Below are 19163 nucleotides of genomic sequence, written 5' to 3' on the forward strand. Positions count from 1 at the left end.
ACTTTCAAAATGGCAATATCTTTATTTTCATCTGATAATACTGGGATAGTGTCTATAGTTTTTTCCTTAACCCTTCAGAAAACTGCATAACTACCGCTAGAATCAGATACTTAGCTCTCCCCTGAGGAATGCAATAACAGAGTCCCAAGTTGTTCTGTGTTTTACCACATGTTAAGTTTCAAGATACCATATTTAAGTTAGTATATTTATTAAAGTAAATCAGCTTTATAGAGTTAACATTGTGAATTGGTTATGGGATGCAAATATTTTTCAGTTTTTCAACATTGTTTTAATTGTAAGTCTTAACTATGGCAATAATTTTTAGTCTGCTTGAGAGAGTGCAACTAGATACAATAACATAATCAATTAAAATTGTAAGATCAGTTTGTATTTGAAATGACATATGGTAGTTTGAAGAAAAATCCCCTTTTAGCCAATGAAAAACAGGAGTATCTCAGTCATATTCTTTAAAAAATTGTATGTAAACCTAATTTTAATAAATCAAATCTTGCTTTCCACTAAATCCTAAGATGAGAAAACTAATACTAGAGAGTAATAAGTTATAATTCTGAATGGGTATTTTACAGACACATTTTAAGGGACAAATGAGAAAATTTTGCTAACATACTGCTAACAATCAAAATATTATGAAACTGAGTTCTGTTTCATAAACTCACTACATATAATGTACTGGACTAAATATTAGACAATAAAATGTTAGGATATGATTCCTACCCCTCGAGAAGCATATAGTCTAGGAGACGAAGCAAACATATACAGAGAAACTATAACTCAAAGCATAACTAGTCCCGAACATGTGATACCAAGGAATCAGGATTAGAGCGTAATTTCTGATGGTTATCAGCATAAAAGTCAAAGCTGAAAACTTGTGGGTGGATGGATTTCTGGGGCATGAATAAGGATGGGAGAGTCCTGACTTAACAGAAATTTTGGTAGAAAGACCTATGGCTTTTAATTGATTGCAAACAGATGTGGTTGCTTTTTTAAAAAATCAAAATTAATTTTGTATTAGACCGAGTTGATTGAAGTAATAAGTTTGCATCAGTGAAGTTTAAATTTGTAAAAATCAAAATTAATTTTGTATTAGACCAAGTTGATTGAAGTAATAAGTTTGCATCAGTGAAGTTAAATTTCATATTCCTTCACTCTAGTTACACAATATCTAGAGAACTATATTCTGTTTTGTATATCATATTTTAAGGAGGGACATTAAGAAACTTGAGTTTATCCAGGAAAGGCAGTCAGAGTGGTGAAGGGTCTGAAACAGTTCTGTGAAAAACAGTTGAATTTTTGAAGTTATTTAATCTATAGAAGAAATGTTTCATTTGGAAGGGCTGTCCCCCAACTTACATATCAAAGCAGGAAGGAGTCAGATACTTGCTCTAAAAAAGGCAGAACACTCTCTTAGTAAGAATTGTTGAATTGGAATGTAGTATTTTGAAAAGTACAAGGTTAGAAATGTTCAAGCAAATGCTGGATGACTTTCTAAGGCATTGAAAAGATTTAGTAGACCTGGGTCCTCACAGTCATTTCTTTATCATTCTCTCACTATGTTGTGGAGAAAATCAATTCCCTGTCAGGGCCTCAGTGTGAAGCTAGAGAACTAAATAGTGGTAGATTCTAAATGAATTTTATATTCCAATACTTTTTTTTTAAAGAGAAGGTCTGATATAAAGTTGCCAGTATTTATTGTGCTAGCTATTTTAAGACAGACAACAGAAAAATACTATTATCTGCTTGCATTTTCATTTCATGAAAGAAAGGATATTTTGCTACAGAAAATAAGTAAAACAGAGTTAAGGAGTTTCCAAGGAAGTACAGTTGGCAGTTCATATTTTCTTTAGTGACCAGTGAATTCTTTGTTAGATTGACACTGGTCTGAGATTGGGAACTAAGTGTACTGGAGTCACTAGATTGGAGGAGCACTTAACTGATTCTGTACATCTTTATGAGGTGTGATCAAATAATGTGGTGAATGTTTAAATAAATAAAAATATTGCAGTAAAAGACATATTACCATTAATCCCCCTCAAAATACTCTCCCTCGCTTCAAACACACTTATCCCATCAGTCTTGCCACTTTCTGAGCTAGTTCTGGAAGTCCTCTTTTGTGAGTGTCTTTAGTTGTGCTGTCGTGGCTGCCTCGATATCCTGAATCGATTCAAAATGTTTACTTTCCATGGTCACATTTTGACTTCAGTGAAGAGCCAGAAGTTGTACAGTGCCAGATCCAGTGAATAAAGCGGATGAGGACACACCGTAATGTTTTTATTGGACAGAAATTGTCATATATCAGAAGCGATGTGTGACATGGAGCCTTTCTCAGTTGTGATCACAAAATATGGTGAATGCTGCTGCCAAGTGCCATCCAATGGAAAGGCAAGGACCTTCAAAAAGGGAAGCGGCATGTTGAACCTTAGTAACAGTGTGTGACAAGTTTCAACTTGTTTGGTGCAGTCAGTCAAGTGTGAGCTATGGTTGAGGGAAGATGTGTTTTAAAGTGTGCTATAAATCATCCTCCATTATGACAATGCTCTGTGTCACACATCACTTTTGGTACGGATGTTTGTCAAATAAAAACATTATGGTGTGTCCTCATCCACCTTATTCACCAGATCTGGCACTGTGCAACTTCTGGCTCCTCTCCAAAGTCAAAATGATTCAGGACATCGAGGCAGCCACGACAGCACAACTAAAGACTCTCACAAAAGAGGACTTCCAGAACTGCTTCAAAAACTGGTGAGAATGATGAGATAAGAGTATTTGAAGCGAGGTGGAGTATTTTGAGGGGGATTAATGGCAATGTATCTTTGACTGTAAAAAATTTTTTTTTTATTTAAACACTTACTGTAGTTTTTTATCACACCTCATACCGTGTTTCCCCGAAAATAAGACCTAGATGTAGATGGACCATCAGCTCTAATGTGTCTTGGAGCAAAAATTAATATAAGACCCGGTATTATATTATACTAGGTCTTATATTCTATAAGACCGGGTCTTATATTGAAATAAGACTGGGTGTTACATTAATTTTTGCTCCAAAAGATGCATTAGAGCTGATGGTCTGGCGAGGTCTTATTTTTGGGGAAACACGGTATATGGTTTTTAATCAACTGTTACTTGAGAGGAACTAGTGCATAATGATTGAAAGCATGGGCTTTGGAGCCAGACTGCCTGGGTTTGAATACTGGTCCAGACTCCTAATAGGAGCATGACCCTGGGTAAGTTATTTAATTTTTCTGTGCTTCAGTTTCTTCATATTTAAAATACAGATAAGAAGGTTATTATCTCCTAGAGTTCTTGTGATGATTAAATAGTTACTAACATGTTAAGCACTTAGAATAGTGTGTAGCCCAGAGTAAGTAACTATTGGCTCTTATCATTATTACTTGAAGCGGTTTCATTGAACTATCATAATGAATTTGAAAGGATGCCGGATGTATCAATGTTCTTTCTAGATAACTGAAAATCCCAAGAAGAAATTGTCGGTTTTAAATCACCACTTTATAAGACACCCAGCAAAACATTTCGAGGAAAATCCAGCAATAATTTCTGACTTAACAGGTTAGTGGTAATAGTGTGTTTTAATTTTAAGTAGCGCTTTATTATTTTTATTAGCAGATAGTCTTTGAAACTGGGATACTTCAGGTACTATAATCCTACTATATTGTATTAATTTCTCTATGCTGGTTTCTTTCGAAGTTCTTGGTGAAGGAAGGGAAAAAATAGAAAAGCAGTTGTAAGAAGTTGCTGGTAAAAATTTTGTCCTAAAGCTAACATGACAAGTTGAAAAATTTAAAAGATAGAGTTAAATGTCTGTATTCTCCTGACAGTCACCTAAAATAAATGCCATATTATTCTTGCCTCAGAACCTCAGTATCATCAGGCATTCTTCAATTTTCTTTTGAATTAAAAGCATATGTTTTGCTGGTAAATCTTTCTTTTAAATATAATACCTGTCAAACACTATTTAATTACTTGTCTTGTTTGGAAAATGAAATATTGATTTCCTTCTAGTGGTACTTCCTTAGAGTTAAGGATGCCAAATAGATTTAAAATGCTTTATTTGATGTGAATGCTGGTTAGTGATGAGTATATAGAGAACATTTCACTGGATTTTTTATTTTAAAATAGCCAATGTTCTGGAAACCACTTCTCTTTCAAATCCAGTTATGATTGACAAGTATTTCAGCAGCATTCAATAAAAGAAATTATTTAATCTATCTATCTATCTCTATCTATATCTATATATATATATGTGTCAAACAAATTAATTTCCTTTTACCTTAGGGACATCTATGTGGGTTCCAGTAAAAGTGTCAAAATGGACCTATGTGGCTTACAATGTAAGTAAAGCACCAATGGACTTTTTTTTACTTTAAAAAAAAAAAATTAGTATTTATCTTTAAAAGCTAAAAACTCTTTTAAAAAGATAATTACATATCATTTTCCCACAGTAAAGCAATTTAATAGTAATTTCTTAATAATAAATATCTAGTTGGTGTTCAGTTTCGTAGTTTTGTAACTACAAAATTTGTTGTTTCTTTTTCAGTTTATTTAAATCAGTATACAAACAAGATCCACATAGTATTTGTTGATATGTCTCTTATTCCTCTTTTAATCTCCAATATTTACTTCACCACCATTTTTTTCCTTGCAGTTTATTTGCTGAGAAGAAAAAAGTCATTTGTCCTGTAAAGTTTCGGTCTTGATTTTCTGATTGCATTTCTGTGGTGTCATTGAATATGTTCCTCTGCCTACTCTTTTCCTGTGACTTACTAGTTGGATCTAGAAGATTGATCAGATTCAGGTTTTTGTGTTTGCTAGACACTCTTTTTGTGATGTTAGCAGCTATTGATGAATAATGCCTAGAGTCACTAATTCATTTAGGGGATTCAAAAATGATGATACTCTAATTTGAATATTCCTTCTTTATTTATTAACTGGAACACTATGTAGAAAAACTCCTCTTCATCTACTAAATTTGTCAAAAGTGGAACAAATCATAAAGAAAAAAATGATAATTGCTTGAATCTTTGGTTTTTACAAGCACTGGTTTTCAGAATAGTGAGTTGTATTATGAACTCATGTATCTAAGGATATTTGTGTTTCTGTCTAAACTGAAACACTAAAATTGTTCTATTTTTGATACTAAAGTTGATATTAGAATTGTTCTATCTTTGACCAACGTAAGCCATTTCAAGTGAGGCTTCAGAATCTTTTTGATACAGTTGTCTCTTTAGTCGTCTTTGACAGTTTTCTCACTATCTAGTATGAAAAGATGTTTCAGAGCTTTTTGTATATCTCCTGCCCTAGACCTTGAATCAACTATTTTCTCTAAGGAACTATTCTGATATTTGGGAAATTACACCCCAAAACCATAATCTGGGCACTAGAGATGTTTATGGCTAGTAGGCTAGCATTTCTAGGCCTTTTCAATGGACAGAGAGCTAAGAAATGTATTTTATCTTTAACATAAGGCCAAAGAACCAAACCAAAACAAAACACATGCATTCATACTGATACTTTTAAGACAAATTCAGGACTACAGGGTTTTTATTTGCTCTCTCTATCTTACATCTGTATTATCTTCCCACTTCTAGAATATTGGTTCTCAGCAGCACCAGGAATAATATAATTAGAAAATTAATGCGTGCCTTATCTGGATTTTTGAATGATGAAATTGTCTACTCTCGTGATAGTTTTATTGTGTTTTCTTTCTTTTTTTAGGAATCTGATAAAATATATTTTACATTTCCTCTTGCAAATCATAGAAAAATCTACACTCATGCCTATTGTCAGAGCACGATGCTGGTAAGATAACTGGTACATTTTATGTAAATTTAAAAGGCTAACTATTCACTTTTTAAATTCAACTACTGTTTATAGAACTCATCTTTAGCTATACACTCTTACTAAAAATCTAATTAGTTGAAAAATATTTGTCTGGAACAGAGTTTTGATTGAAAAGTATTCATTAAAATGTTTCTGTAGCTGATAATGTACTAGGATCTATTATACCACTTAGTTGGTAGATTTTGCCACTTGATATATAATAAAGCATTTAGAAAAGATGGTTGGCAGGCGTTGTGGGCGAGGTGCTAATGAATACTAATTTTAATGGGATTACCAGAGTTTTGCATCCCTCACAGAGACTAGCATCTCTCAGCCTAAAATCTGGATGGGCAATTTATCCCACAAGATTCTGGCCCTGAGACTGAAAATATTCATATTCAGTACTAAATTTCACATCAGAGTGTCTGTATTATACTGAGAAAAATCCTTGCCAAAGTGCAAATTGTCCATTTGGCTTATTGGAGGATCCCTTTTCTGTAATCAATGTCCATGGGTATTAATTAGCATAAGGCCATATGGTGAATTTAAAACCATCTCCTCAGTTTTTATAATAGAAGTTTTCAAACAAAAGTAGAGAGAGAATACAATAACAAATTCTCATGGATCCATCGCATGCAGCTTTAACAGTTATCAGTTCTCTGCCATTCTAACTTCATTTGTCACTTCCTCACTTTTTATTTTTTGACTGAATAATTTTTTAAAAGCAAATTCTAGGCATTTTATCCTTTCATCCATAAACACTTCGATATATTTTTCTAACAAATAAGAATTTTACACGTAACCACAACACCATTATTTTCATCCAAAAAAATTACGAATTTCTTAATGTCATGTGATATCCATTCCATGTTCAATTTTCCTCTGCTCAATTATGTTTAAGTTGGTTTATTTGAATCATAAGCCAAAGGGTGTACATTGCATTTGATTCATGGATTTTAACTCTTTTATTGGTTAAAGAAGAGTAATGTGCTCTCTCCAGAATTTTCCACATTTTGGGTTTCGGTGATTGTATTCTTGTGGTGTTTTTTAACATGTATTTTTATCCCTTATGTTTTCTGTAAAATGGTAGTTAGGTGTAAAATCTCGATGAGATTCAGATGAATTTTTGTGGCAAGAATGTTTTATAAATAGAGCTGTGTATCTCATCAGGGTGTATATAATATCTGCTTATCACGCTTTTAGTGACATAAAAACTTACAAGTGGACTTAGGTGTCACCAGGACGAGTCATTCATTATGAAGTTCCTAATCAATCTTTTATCTAATGATTTTAGTTGCCATTAAGGTCTGTAGGCAGATTTTTTCTTTTCTTCTTTAGAACTGCATTTTTATAATCAAGTAGCATTTTCTGTTATTATAATCAAGAGAGCAGAGAAATGCCATATTATTTTTTTGTTTATTTCATTCAGCTTCCATTTCTGTATTCTTGAAAAATGTCTTAAAATTTTATTAAGTTTCATGAGGGCACAAACTATGTCTGCCTTTTCTTTTCCTTGAGGGCATAATTCCTTGGCTCTGGAATGAACTTTATTAATGAAAGGATTGATTTTTTTTTTAAATCCTATTTGTAAGCTAAGGAAAAATTTATGAGACTGCCTGAGCAGTGTTTCTCATCCTCTTATGCCCTGGTAAGATTTCAGTAGTTGTTGGATCATCAAATGTTGGAGCATTGCTGCTACTACTTACTTAAAAGCTGGAGTGAAAACAACCTTAGGTCATACTTCTCTTAAATGACTGAAGCTAAACATGTAATATTGGTTAAAATATCATAACCATTTCTACAGCATTCCCACACTGTGCTGATAAAGCAATATCTAGTTTCAGTCTTCAGCCCTTGTAATAAGCCTTCAATCCAAACAACTTTCTCAGTTGCGGAGAAGTTATCTGCCTGGTAATCAAATGAGACCTCAAATCATAAGTTAAAAGGCTGTACTTAGATTGTTATTTTTAATTACTTGGCTCTGGGTTTTTTTGTTTGTTGGTTGGTGTAAGAGTGCAACTCTAGTTGTTCATTTCTCTATTTTTGTTAAAATGTATGTTACTTACTGACTATGTAACTACCTAAAGTATGGACTTTGCCAAACTCTGAAAGCATTGGTTCAAAAATTAGAAATGCTTAGGTAATATGCTGTGGAGAGATCCCATCAGGTCACTCTTTCTCATACTGCTACTCTAGGTTACTTGCTTACCTATCTTGTTGACATTAGACTTCTTTGCCTACCCTTGACCTATTTGACTTTTGAGAAGATCTTGGATACATTGCTAAATAGTAAGTTGCTATTTTATGTTTCCATTGTGCTTACTGACCCTATCATAAAACAGTAAAATATTGAAGATGCCTATTTTACATAATTATTTTCTACAATATTTAGTGCGCTTTGTTTGTGTTATTAACCAACAGGATACAAATAGTTGGATTTTTGGCTGCATAAACAGCACTTCCATGTGGTGAGTCTTTTGAACCTCTATTGGTCATTTTTCTCAACATAAACAATACTCACTTAATCACAGTTTCACAGTAGCTTCATACATTTTTAAGCTCATTTTGGTGCTATACTACATTACAGTATTGATTTTAAGTAAAAAAAAAGGAAATTAGCATGCCAGTAATTTTTTTAAACATTGAAAGAGTTGGTTGCTAGGAAAAACAATTTTTTTGTTCACAAAGGGACTATGTGGATAGAATATATTAGATTAGACTTATTAAACTTCATTTCATTAGAACTCTCCCTGATACTAGGTCTGTAGATGGTTTCTTTTTCCTCTGAAGCTTATTTATAATTTATAATACTTTAACATTATATACTTTAATATTATATTTATATAATAATATGTTTGTTATTTAATTATACGTTCATATTTATTTCATAGCCGGCAAGGGGTTGATTTGTCATGGAAAGCTGAACTGTTGCCAACAATTAAGGTAAATTATGGCTTTAGAATTTTAATATTTAGTTGAAAAAGTACTTGAGCCTATAGGCAATTTAGAATGTGCTCTTTTATTAATTCATTTAGGTATTAAATAAACTTGAGATTTGCTAATCTGCATTTTAGAAATATTTTCTCTAGAAATGGAAAAATTTGAAGGAGGATAACATGATTTTTTTTCTAACTTTCCAAAGTAAAAACTAAGTTAACAATGATCTAAATTAAATGAAATCTATCTGTTATAGCATCATACCAAGAGCTAGATAAATTTTTAAAATTTGTTGTGAGAGTATGTTTGGAATGGTCTATCCTAAAATATGAACTGAGTAGTATACTCAGAATTCATTTCCTGAGAGGACCTACAGTCAGGAAATGAGTATCTCAAAGAGACATAAAGTCATTTTCCAAATCAACTTCAACATCAGTTTGTGGTCAAGCATTTTGATAATGATCTACTTTTTCTAGTACTCATGGAATTTATTTAATAGTTGTTAGTGATTTCCTTAAGCAACTCTGCTAGGTCAGCAACTCTTTTTTACAACAGGCTAATGTGCATCTCAAAAGCTATTATGGAGAATGTAAAATAAGTCTAAAATTTGATGAAAATATCTGTTTTAATTTCCTAATTATATTTGTTAATAATCTCATGCCAGAACTGATAGTTTTCAGAATTCAAATAAAACTATACTTTAAAAATAAAATATATTTCCATAATGAATAGAGTCATAGACTTGAAAGTGAAGTCATCCTGTTGGTCCCATCATCGCCCACTGCAATTCAGTTACTTAGTTGTGCTTATTGTTTATATTTATCCACGTGCACAGTCAGCTCTGTTACACCAACAGAGAGGAGCTTAAATATACGGAGAAGAATGGTAACAGAATGAATAATTGCAGTCACTTACACTTGACTTTGGAATGGTTGCAATTATTTTTTCTGTCAGCTTGGTTACTCTTACTTTGTGGATATTAATTCGTGTGACTTTGTATTTATGAAACAAATACTGTAAGGAAGTAATTTGACTCATATAAACATGTTTAAGGTCTTTCACTGGTTTTTTCTTAACATTTTAGGCAGGAGCAAAATGAAAGTATTAGGATATACTTATACTTACTGATCAATTCATAAAATATATTAAATATTTTCTTGAATATCCAATTTGGATATACTATCCAGTCTGTAATTTAAAAGTTAGGAAGCAATAAATGATTTTTAAAAGCCTGATAAAATGTTACTTTGCTCCTTTTTTCTTAAAAGATATTTCTTGTATTACTTTTTTTAATTTCAGAGATTAAACAATATATTCATCTAGTTCTAGGCCCTTGTGTTGTTTGTTCTAAATGTAAGAAACAGGTGGCTGAACAGCAAGAGAACAAACTCTTCCAGCTCCTTACTTTTTATAGTTAATGCTAGAAGAGATTGCCAGGCAGCATTACAAGTATACTAGAATTTATGGGGGGGGGGGGGGAAATGAAAGAGAGAAGTTAGAAAACAGGATTACAATATTCTGTAATCTTAAATGTCTTCAGTTGAAGAGTATTGTAATTATTAAAGTCAAATAAACTTTTCCATTATAATGAAAATCAAAATTACATATAATATGTGTTACCATTTATAAAAAGTACACAGAATTACGTTCCCATGAAGTTGAAGGGAAAGGAAAGATTAAAGTGAAAAAATGTTGTGGATTTTATTCATATTTATATAATTGATGAGAATCATTTCACTTTTGGCATCTCTGCTGACTGTACTGTTAATAAATAGATGGAAGCCTCCAGAAAGCACTTGTAAATTCAATTTTTAAATACCAATCATGTGGACCTTTTCTGTCATGGGTACTATGAAGAAGTTTCTAAACACACACACAAACACAGAAGGCCAAGAATTTAGTAAGTACTTATTGCTAAAAACAAACAAAAAAATTAACTTTTAAAAGAAATCTAAGTTTTATGAGACAAATTACCCAGTCGCTGCCTGATTAAATCATACTTTGTCACCATAGCATTGCCTTACACACAGTGGCAGAACTTCAAGGATTTCTGACATCTCAACCAGCTTGTGTTTGATTTCCTCTGGATGGTGCCTCAGCATTAAAGGCATTTTACTCTTGCAGGTTTACTAAAACTGAAAAATTTTCAAACTTCATATTAATCTTACCTGTCAACATAATGATTTGATGAATATTATTATATTGTCAAATTTCTACTGACAACATTGTAACTATGTTGGAACTTAACTTTACAAGGAAATGTATTTTGACATGGATTCTTTTTAAAAGTATTCTGATCCTAAAAAAAGAATATTGAGAAAAATGTTACTCTTGAGAATAAATAACAAAAGCTGTTAGAGTGGACAGTTACACGGAATATCCATGGTTCTTTCTAATTAATTTGTCTTTCATACTATCTATGATCTGTCTGGTTGGTCTCAGGTGCCTATGCTGTGGTTTGTGTGGCCCTTTTAAGACCCTTTCATTTATATTAGAATATATGTCTGTTGCAGAGACTTTGCTGAGTTGAGGTGAAGCCCAGGAGTTTTTTTAACAAGCACTCCCAAGTAAATCTGATCAGGTTGTTAGAGGGCCACTCATTGGCAGGCAGTTCTTTAGCTTCAGAACCTCTGCCTGGACTTGCCCACACAGGTGCATCTGAAGAACAATGGAGAAAGTTAAGTATCTGCAGAAATTTCTTAATGCATACAAATTGTTAACAACACATAAATACTCCCAACCCTACATGTACTTCCAGGAAAAAAAAAAAAAACAACTGTATTTGGTGGCTTCCTTTTCATTAAATAGGCCAGTCTCCTATCTACTTATTCCTCAAAATATGGACTGTAGGGTCTGGTCTTAATTCTCTTGCACAGAATAGATGTTCATTTGGCGAGGGGTATTATTAACCTTACTGTGCCTTCATGTCATTTACTGAGATAAGTTCCAGGGGATGATAGTCATATACATCATTAGCCACCAAGTCTGTACTACTTGGGGTAGATCACAGCCTTTTGAGATTAAGTTGCAACTCTTCTATCATATTTAGCATTCATTCATTTATCAGCTGTTGAGTCTCTGTCATATACTACCAAAATAAATATAGATGTACTACTGTAACATCACGAAACAAATAGACAAATTATGAAAAGAAAGACCAAATCTGGAAATAATTATGTAAAATATTTAAATTTAGTGTTAAATGTCGTTTGTTTTTACATGAATGGACACAGTTCAAGGAATATTTTTGGTGATCCATATTTACATAATTATTAGGAATTTGACTTTCAGCAGGATTAACCCGAAAATGTAAACATGGGCATCTTATGAAGTATTGAAGATAAAGTTTGAAATCTGTGTTTTTGTAACTTATTGAATAAGAAATAGTGTTTGCAATTTATTTTTCTTTTAATGTTCTTTAATCTCTAAATACCCTAAGAAATAATATCAGCTTTTTACTTTCATCTTTTTTTTAGTCTCTGACGTTAAGACTTCAAGACTATCCATCTTTGTCTCATCTTGTTGTTTATGTACCATCTATTCATGGAAGTAAGGTAACAAATGGATTGAGGGTTGTTATCAGAATGTTTTGGGAAAATTCATGCTAAATATTTAAGTTGGTTTTTGATGATTTCTTCAGCACAGGGCTTATCTAAAACAATAGCCACTTTGGTGATTCACCTAAGACAGTTAGGATCAGCTACTCTAACTTGAACTAAGCAGAATAAACACAAGTCTCCTTGTTCCAAGTGGGAATTAGTTATACTTTTATCAGTCTTTCAAAATCTTCTATTACAACTGAAAAAGAAAAACAAAATGTTGATTATTGAGTGCCCCTTTATGTGTAAACTCTATGCCAGGAATTATAGAAGGCACACAAATGAGGAAGAAACAAACCCTGTTCTCAAAAAACTAAGCACCCTTGGGGAAGAGAAATATATTTAGAAATGGAGAAGAGTGACGATACAAGAGGTACCCAAAAATACATATAAAATCAGAATATAGCAAACATATGACAAGTGGAGATTTTTTTCTCAGCCACGCTGAAGCCATATATTCAGTCTGTCTTGATGCCAGGACCCACTAAGAGACGATGATATTGGGAACCAAAGGCCGGGAGGGATTCATGGTGAAGGTCCGGGGCTTGCCTTGGTCTTGCTCGGCTGATGAGGTGCTGCTGTTTTTTTCTGACTGCAAAATTCAAAATGGGGTCTAGGGATTCATCTCATCTACACCAGAGAAGGCAGACCGAGTGGCGAGGCTTTTGTTGAACTTGAATCAGGAGGTGAAGTCCAATTGACCCTGAAAAAAGGCAGAGAAACTGTGTGACACAGATATGTTGAAGCATTCAAGTCAAACAACGTTGAAATGGATTGGGTGTTGAAGCATACTGGTCCAAATAGTCCTGACACAGCCAGTGATGGCTTTGTACGGCTTAGAGGACTCCCCTTTGGATGTAGTAAGGAAGAAATTGTTCAGTTCTTTCAGGGTTGGAAATCGTGCCAAATGGGATAACATTGCCAGAGGACTTCCAGGGGAGCAGGATGGGAAAGGCCTTCATGCAGTTTGCTTCCCAGGAAATAGCTGAAAAGACTCTAAAGACACACAGGGAAAGAAGCGGGCACAGGTATATCGAAATCTTTAAGAGCAGTGCAGCTGAAGTTAGAACTCACTATGATCCACCACGAAAGCTTACGGCCATGCAGCATCCAGGTCCCTATGACAGACCTGGGGCTGGCAGAGGGTTTAACAGCATGGGCATGGGAGCTGGCGTTGAAAGGATGAGGCGTGGTGTTTATGGAGGCTGTGATGATTATAATGGCTATAACAACGGCTATGGATTGGGGTCAGATAGATTTGGAAGAGACCTCAATTATTGTTTTTCAGGAATGTCTGACCACAGATATGGGGATGGTGGCTCCACTTTCCAGAGCACAACAGGACACTGTGTGCACATGTGGGGATTACCTTACAAAGCTACTGAGAATGACATTTATAATTTTTTCTCACCACTCCACTCTGTGAGAGTACGTACTGAAATTGGTCCGGATGGCAGAGTAGCTGGTGAAGCAGATGTTTGAGTTTGCAACTCATGAAGATGGCTGTGGCAGCTATGTCGAAAGACAAAGAAAATATGCAACACAGATATGTAGAACTCTTCTTGAATTCTACAGCAGGAGCAAGCATTGGTGCTTCTGGTAGCCAAATGATGGAAGGCATGGGCTTGTCAAATCAGTCCACTTATGGGGGACCGTCAAGCCAGCAGCTGGGTGGAGGTTATTGAGGCAGCTGTGGCAGCCAGAGCAGCATGAGTGGATATGGCCAAGTTTTACAGGAAAACTCCAGTGATTTTCAGTCAAACATTGCATAGGCAGCCAAGGAGCAGTGAACAGCAGCTTCTACCGTGTTTCCCTGAAAATAAGACCTAGCCAGACCATCAGCTCTAATGTGTCTTTTGGAGCAAAAATTAATATAAGACCCAGACTTATTTTACTATAAGACTGGGTATAATATAATATAATATAATATAAATTAATATAATATAATACCCGGTCTTATGTTAATTTTTGCTCCAAAAGGTGCATTAGAACTGATGGTCCAGGTAGGTCTTATTTTCGGGGAAACACAGCACAATGGCGGAAGCCATGCATCTATGGGCGTGAATGGAATGGGAGAGATGTCTAGCGTGTCCACTATGAGGGGTGGGTGGGGAATGTAACCAGCCCCATCACTGACTCCTAGGCAACATTTTTTAAAGAAAGAAACAAAACTTAATAACAGTTTTGCAATACCAGCTTGTGATTTATGCTTACTCTAAGTGGAAATTAGGATTGTTTTAAAGACCTAAGGTTCAGTATTTTTGAACACATTCATCTAGGATGTAACAACTAAGTTGAGTATAACTGTTAAACAATTTTTAGCTTTTCTCAAGTTAGTTCTATTGTAGTATGTACTTAAGCAGTAAGTGTATTTAGGTTAAAGCAGTTGAATTATGTTAAATGTTGCTCTTACATCACATTACATTGAACACTTTGGGTGTCTGTTGAAAGACATGCTTTTTTGTAAAACTCAGTATGGGAGCTATATCTACAATTAAAAGTGAAACATTTGGCATGTTTGTTAATTCTAGTTTCATTTAATAACTTCTAACGTACCCAAGTTTAAGCTTGTTTTAAGTTAAAGGGGAAAATTTGAGACGCAATACCAATACTTTAGGGTTTTGGTCTTGGTGTTTGTATGAAATTCTGAGGCCTTCATTGTATTGTGATTTCCTTTTAGGTGTATTGCACTAAGTGAAACTTGTCAAATAAATCTTCCTTTTAAAAACAAAACAAACAAAACCAAAAACAAAAAAAGGAAAGTGTAAAGGGGGCAAATATCTCTGATTGATGGAATCAAGAAAGGCTTTATTATGAAGTGAATTTAAAATTGTCTTAGAGGATACTTAATGTTCCTATAGGTAGAATGAACATTCTAGACCTGTGCTATTCAATAAGAGGGTCACTAGCATGTATGACTATTTAAACTTAATAAAATAAAATTAAAAATTCAGTTCCTTGACTGTACTAACAACATTCAAGATGCTAAATATAGTAGCATCATTGCAGAAAGTTATTATGAACAGCACTGTTGAGAGAAAAACAGTGGGAGCCAAGCATGAAAGTATGAAAGCCTGAGGTATGTTTAGAAAACAGTGAATAAGTAAATAATAATTTTAAAAGGATGGCCACCATGAGTAGAATAGTAATGGAAGAAAAGTCTGAAAAAATAGTTCATAGACGTATTGTGGAAGATCTTAATTGGAAGATTCAGGATTTTAAAGAATTAAGGAGTCAGTAGGGGTTTGAAAGATTTTTCACCATACTAGTAATGGGTTCAGAGCTATTTTCGAAGATGGATCTATGGTATAAGATAGATTAGAAACAGAGAGAATAGGCACTTCATAAGGAGTTATGAGAGCTTGTACTATGGAAGTGGAAGTAGAAATAAAAGGATGGTGATTTTTGAGAGAAGTAGGGGGTTAGGAAAAAGATGGAGGTAAAAGACCCTCTAGTATCCTTCCATATTTCACCCAACAAACTTATCCTTTAAGATCTAGCCTAAGTATTCCTGTTTTCTTTCTGGACTCCTCCAGTAACCTCTTATTTATCCCCATGCTACTTTGTTTATAACTTATTTGAGGAATTTATGACACTGAATTATAATTTATTTGTTTTTGTCTCCACTGCCATCACCATACTGTGAATTCTTTGAGAGTGAACACCAGATATGTTTTATTCTACTTTGTATCTTCAACCTTTAGGTACTACCACATAAATGCTCAAATAATGTTTCTTGAAAGAGAAAGTTGATGACATTTTTGGCCAAAATCATTAGGAAAATTTAAAAAAGGGGGATGTAGTTGAGAAGCATCTCAAAGATTGAATCTCACAAGTAGCTTAGAATAGATTCATTGTTTTGTTTTGCTTGGCTCAAGTGAGAGGTATTAGGTTGGTGCAAAAGTAAGTATGGTTTTTGGAATTATTTTTAACCTTTTAAACTGCAATTGCTTTTGCACCAACCTAATAATTCAACATCTTCAATACTAACAGCTCTCTTTAAGGGTTTTCCTGTCAGGCAAGTTGGTTTTGAATGAATTTAACATCTTTCCCAAACTTGGAAAGACGGTCTCTGCTTATTCCAAGAAATTAATGAGTTTTCACAAACAGGAAATCAAAGCAGCCTAATAAATGTGTAATATGCCTTAATGCTCTTTGGAAAGTAACACTTGCTGGTGCTACTGTTGCACACACCATCTCACTAGGATGATAACTTAGGTCTTTAATAATTTTGCACGTCTGTCAGAGCCTATTGTCATAAAGATATATATGTATATATATGTGTGTGTACATATATATATATACATATATATATATAAATACACAGTTTAAAAGTGTTTGAGTAAACTGATAATATAATTTTCAAAATGCAAATGTGGAATTATCTGCATTTTTTTGATGACAGAAAACAAAATGAATCTACTAGAAATTATTTCCCTTGATTGTTTCAAAGAGAGACACTTGAATTCTTTTTCTTGGGGAAGGGTTTAATTCTATAAAAAGCATGGCCAAATTTTTAAAACAATAATAAAAATTGTATTATTTAAGATACCTGTACAAAGTGATTTAAAATTCTGTCCCTATCTCGGGCAATAGCTTAACTCAAAAATATTTGTAAAATATAATTAATAGTCCTGTTCAATAGATGATTTCTCTGACATTTTAATAGCTGCTTCGTATAATGAAAATATGTGTTCTTTGCCTTGTTTAGTAAAGAGGGAAAAATAAAAACAAAGCCCCTTAACATGTTTTTCCTTTAATTCCTTTGTGTGCACTACAGCATAATAGCATTTTCCCTCATCTCTTTTTCACTTTCAAAAACAATAAAAATTCATCCAAGAGGCAAACACAATAGTGCTGCTTCAAACAAATACAGGGTGTAATTATTAGAAAAGCCTGGGATAGACCCTACTGGCTTTCTGCTTTCTGTAGACAGCAAACTATTTGCTAGCTACAATTAAGCATCAGATTAATTTCTTTAGCTCCTATAGATCAAAGTAATAATGAAACTGTTCTACTGCAGACAGCTGAGAGCAGAGTTCCATATGCCTTTGTAAAAACAATCGATTAGAAATGTCATTACAAAAATTGTAGTGATGCAGATGTCACATTTTAGGTTTACTTTTTTTGAAATGTCATTACTTTTTTTGCTTCATACATAGTAAACCTTTTTTCCATTTACTATAATCACTGTTTAGCCTAAAATAATCTTATACAGTAACATTAGCCATCTGTTAATGAATGGCATAGTATGTCTCTAAATGCCTTTTGTAGTCTAATTAGACTGTAGATACTTAATAGATGTGGAATTTTAAAAAAGGAACAATGACACTTGCATTTTGACTATGAAAATATTCAAATGTATTATCTAAATCCCTAATTAATATTGAGTTAACCATGGCTCTTAATACTTGGCTCCATTCTTCAATGCCCCTCTTCTAGAAACACCTAACACTAACTACAAGAAAACTTTGTATAGATCTGTTGTTACAGAAATGACCCTCTAATAATTTGTCTATCAATTTAAGCTTGTTTATCAAGTTTTCTTGGGTTCGCATCTCTACTTGAGGAATTCTTGCCATTTAAGTATAGCCAGAGTTAGAGTGTGACACACGATACCTTCTCCAAAGCTAAAGACTTTTATTTCTCCTCAAACATCAAGTCAAGATATTTTACTATAAATTTAAATCTGTTTTTTTCCTAATAAACCAATGTTTTATATTTAGTTTGTTGTAGATTGTGAATTCTTTAAAAAAGAGAAAAGATCCATACAGCTCCCTGTAACTCATCTTTTTTCCTTTGGTAAGTATTTTGATTTTGGGAATCTTAAGAATTGCTTTTTTCTTTCACAGAGTGCTGATTTATTTTGCAAGTTAGCTGCAATAAAGCAGAGCCATGTAACAAGAGTATTGTTGTGTATTTCAAGTGTGGTTCTTAGAGTAACAATATGATGTGGACCAGTGGTTTGATTCTTATTTAATATTGGGCCAGCAGTCATCTTCTGAGAAGTGAACTTTAAAAGAAATTTCTCCGTGATCACATACATTGGCAAGTAGTTGTGTGTTTGTGTGTGTGTCCTCATGTCAATTTATACTAAATGTTGGCCCTTTTTAAAAAAGGCTTATTATAAGGTATAAATTTTATCTGTCCTAAGAAGGTTTCAAAATTTCTCTAAATATATTTTTCACAATTTTTTTTATTGTGGTAAAATACACATAACTACATATTCTTTTAAATTTCATTATGAAATAATTTTAGACTTACAGAGAAGTTACAGAAAGAGTACAGAGTTCCTAAATATCCTTCATTCACATTTTAAAAATATTAACAATGCAATTACAAAACTAAGAAATTCACTAAATTACAGGCTTTATTTGGTTTTCATTAGTTTTTTCACCAATGTTCTTCTCCAGGTTCCTACATTGCATTTAGTTGTTGTTTCTTTAGTCTCCTCGAATCTTTGATAGTTCCTCAGTCTTTACTTGTTCATAGTTTTGACACCTTTGACGAGTACCGGTCAGTTATTTTGTAGAATATCCCTCAATTTGGATTTGTCTTATGTTTTCTTATGATTAATTGAGGTTATGCATTTTGGCAAGAATATCACAGAAGTGATGGGTACTTCTCAGTGTATCATATCAAAGGACACATGATAGCACTGTGTCTAATTAGAGGTGATGTTAACCTTGGTCGCTTGGTTAAGGTGGTGTCTGCCAGGTGTTTCCACTGTCAAGTTACTGCTTTCCTTTTTGTAATTAATGAATATCTTGG

The 19163-nt window shown here is 33.5% G+C and overlaps 1 protein-coding gene and 1 pseudogene across 1 annotated transcript in view; both read left to right on the plus strand.

The window, feature by feature from the left end:
• Window positions 1-19163, plus strand: part of PGAP1 (post-GPI attachment to proteins inositol deacylase 1) — a 69886-nt gene that overhangs the window by 25767 nt on the left and 24956 nt on the right. Inside the window, 7 exon segments of the mRNA XM_033112414.1 lie at window positions 3480-3585; window positions 4312-4367; window positions 5752-5835; window positions 8278-8324; window positions 8748-8799; window positions 12270-12347; window positions 18119-18194. Of these exon segments, the coding sequence (XP_032968305.1) occupies window positions 3480-3585; window positions 4312-4367; window positions 5752-5835; window positions 8278-8324; window positions 8748-8799; window positions 12270-12347; window positions 18119-18194 (499 nt within the window).
• Window positions 12373-14167, plus strand: LOC117026011 (heterogeneous nuclear ribonucleoprotein H-like; annotated as a pseudogene).

Source organism: Rhinolophus ferrumequinum, chromosome 8, assembly GCF_004115265.2.
Source record: "Rhinolophus ferrumequinum isolate MPI-CBG mRhiFer1 chromosome 8, mRhiFer1_v1.p, whole genome shotgun sequence".
Taxonomy (NCBI): Eukaryota; Metazoa; Chordata; class Mammalia; order Chiroptera; family Rhinolophidae; genus Rhinolophus; species Rhinolophus ferrumequinum.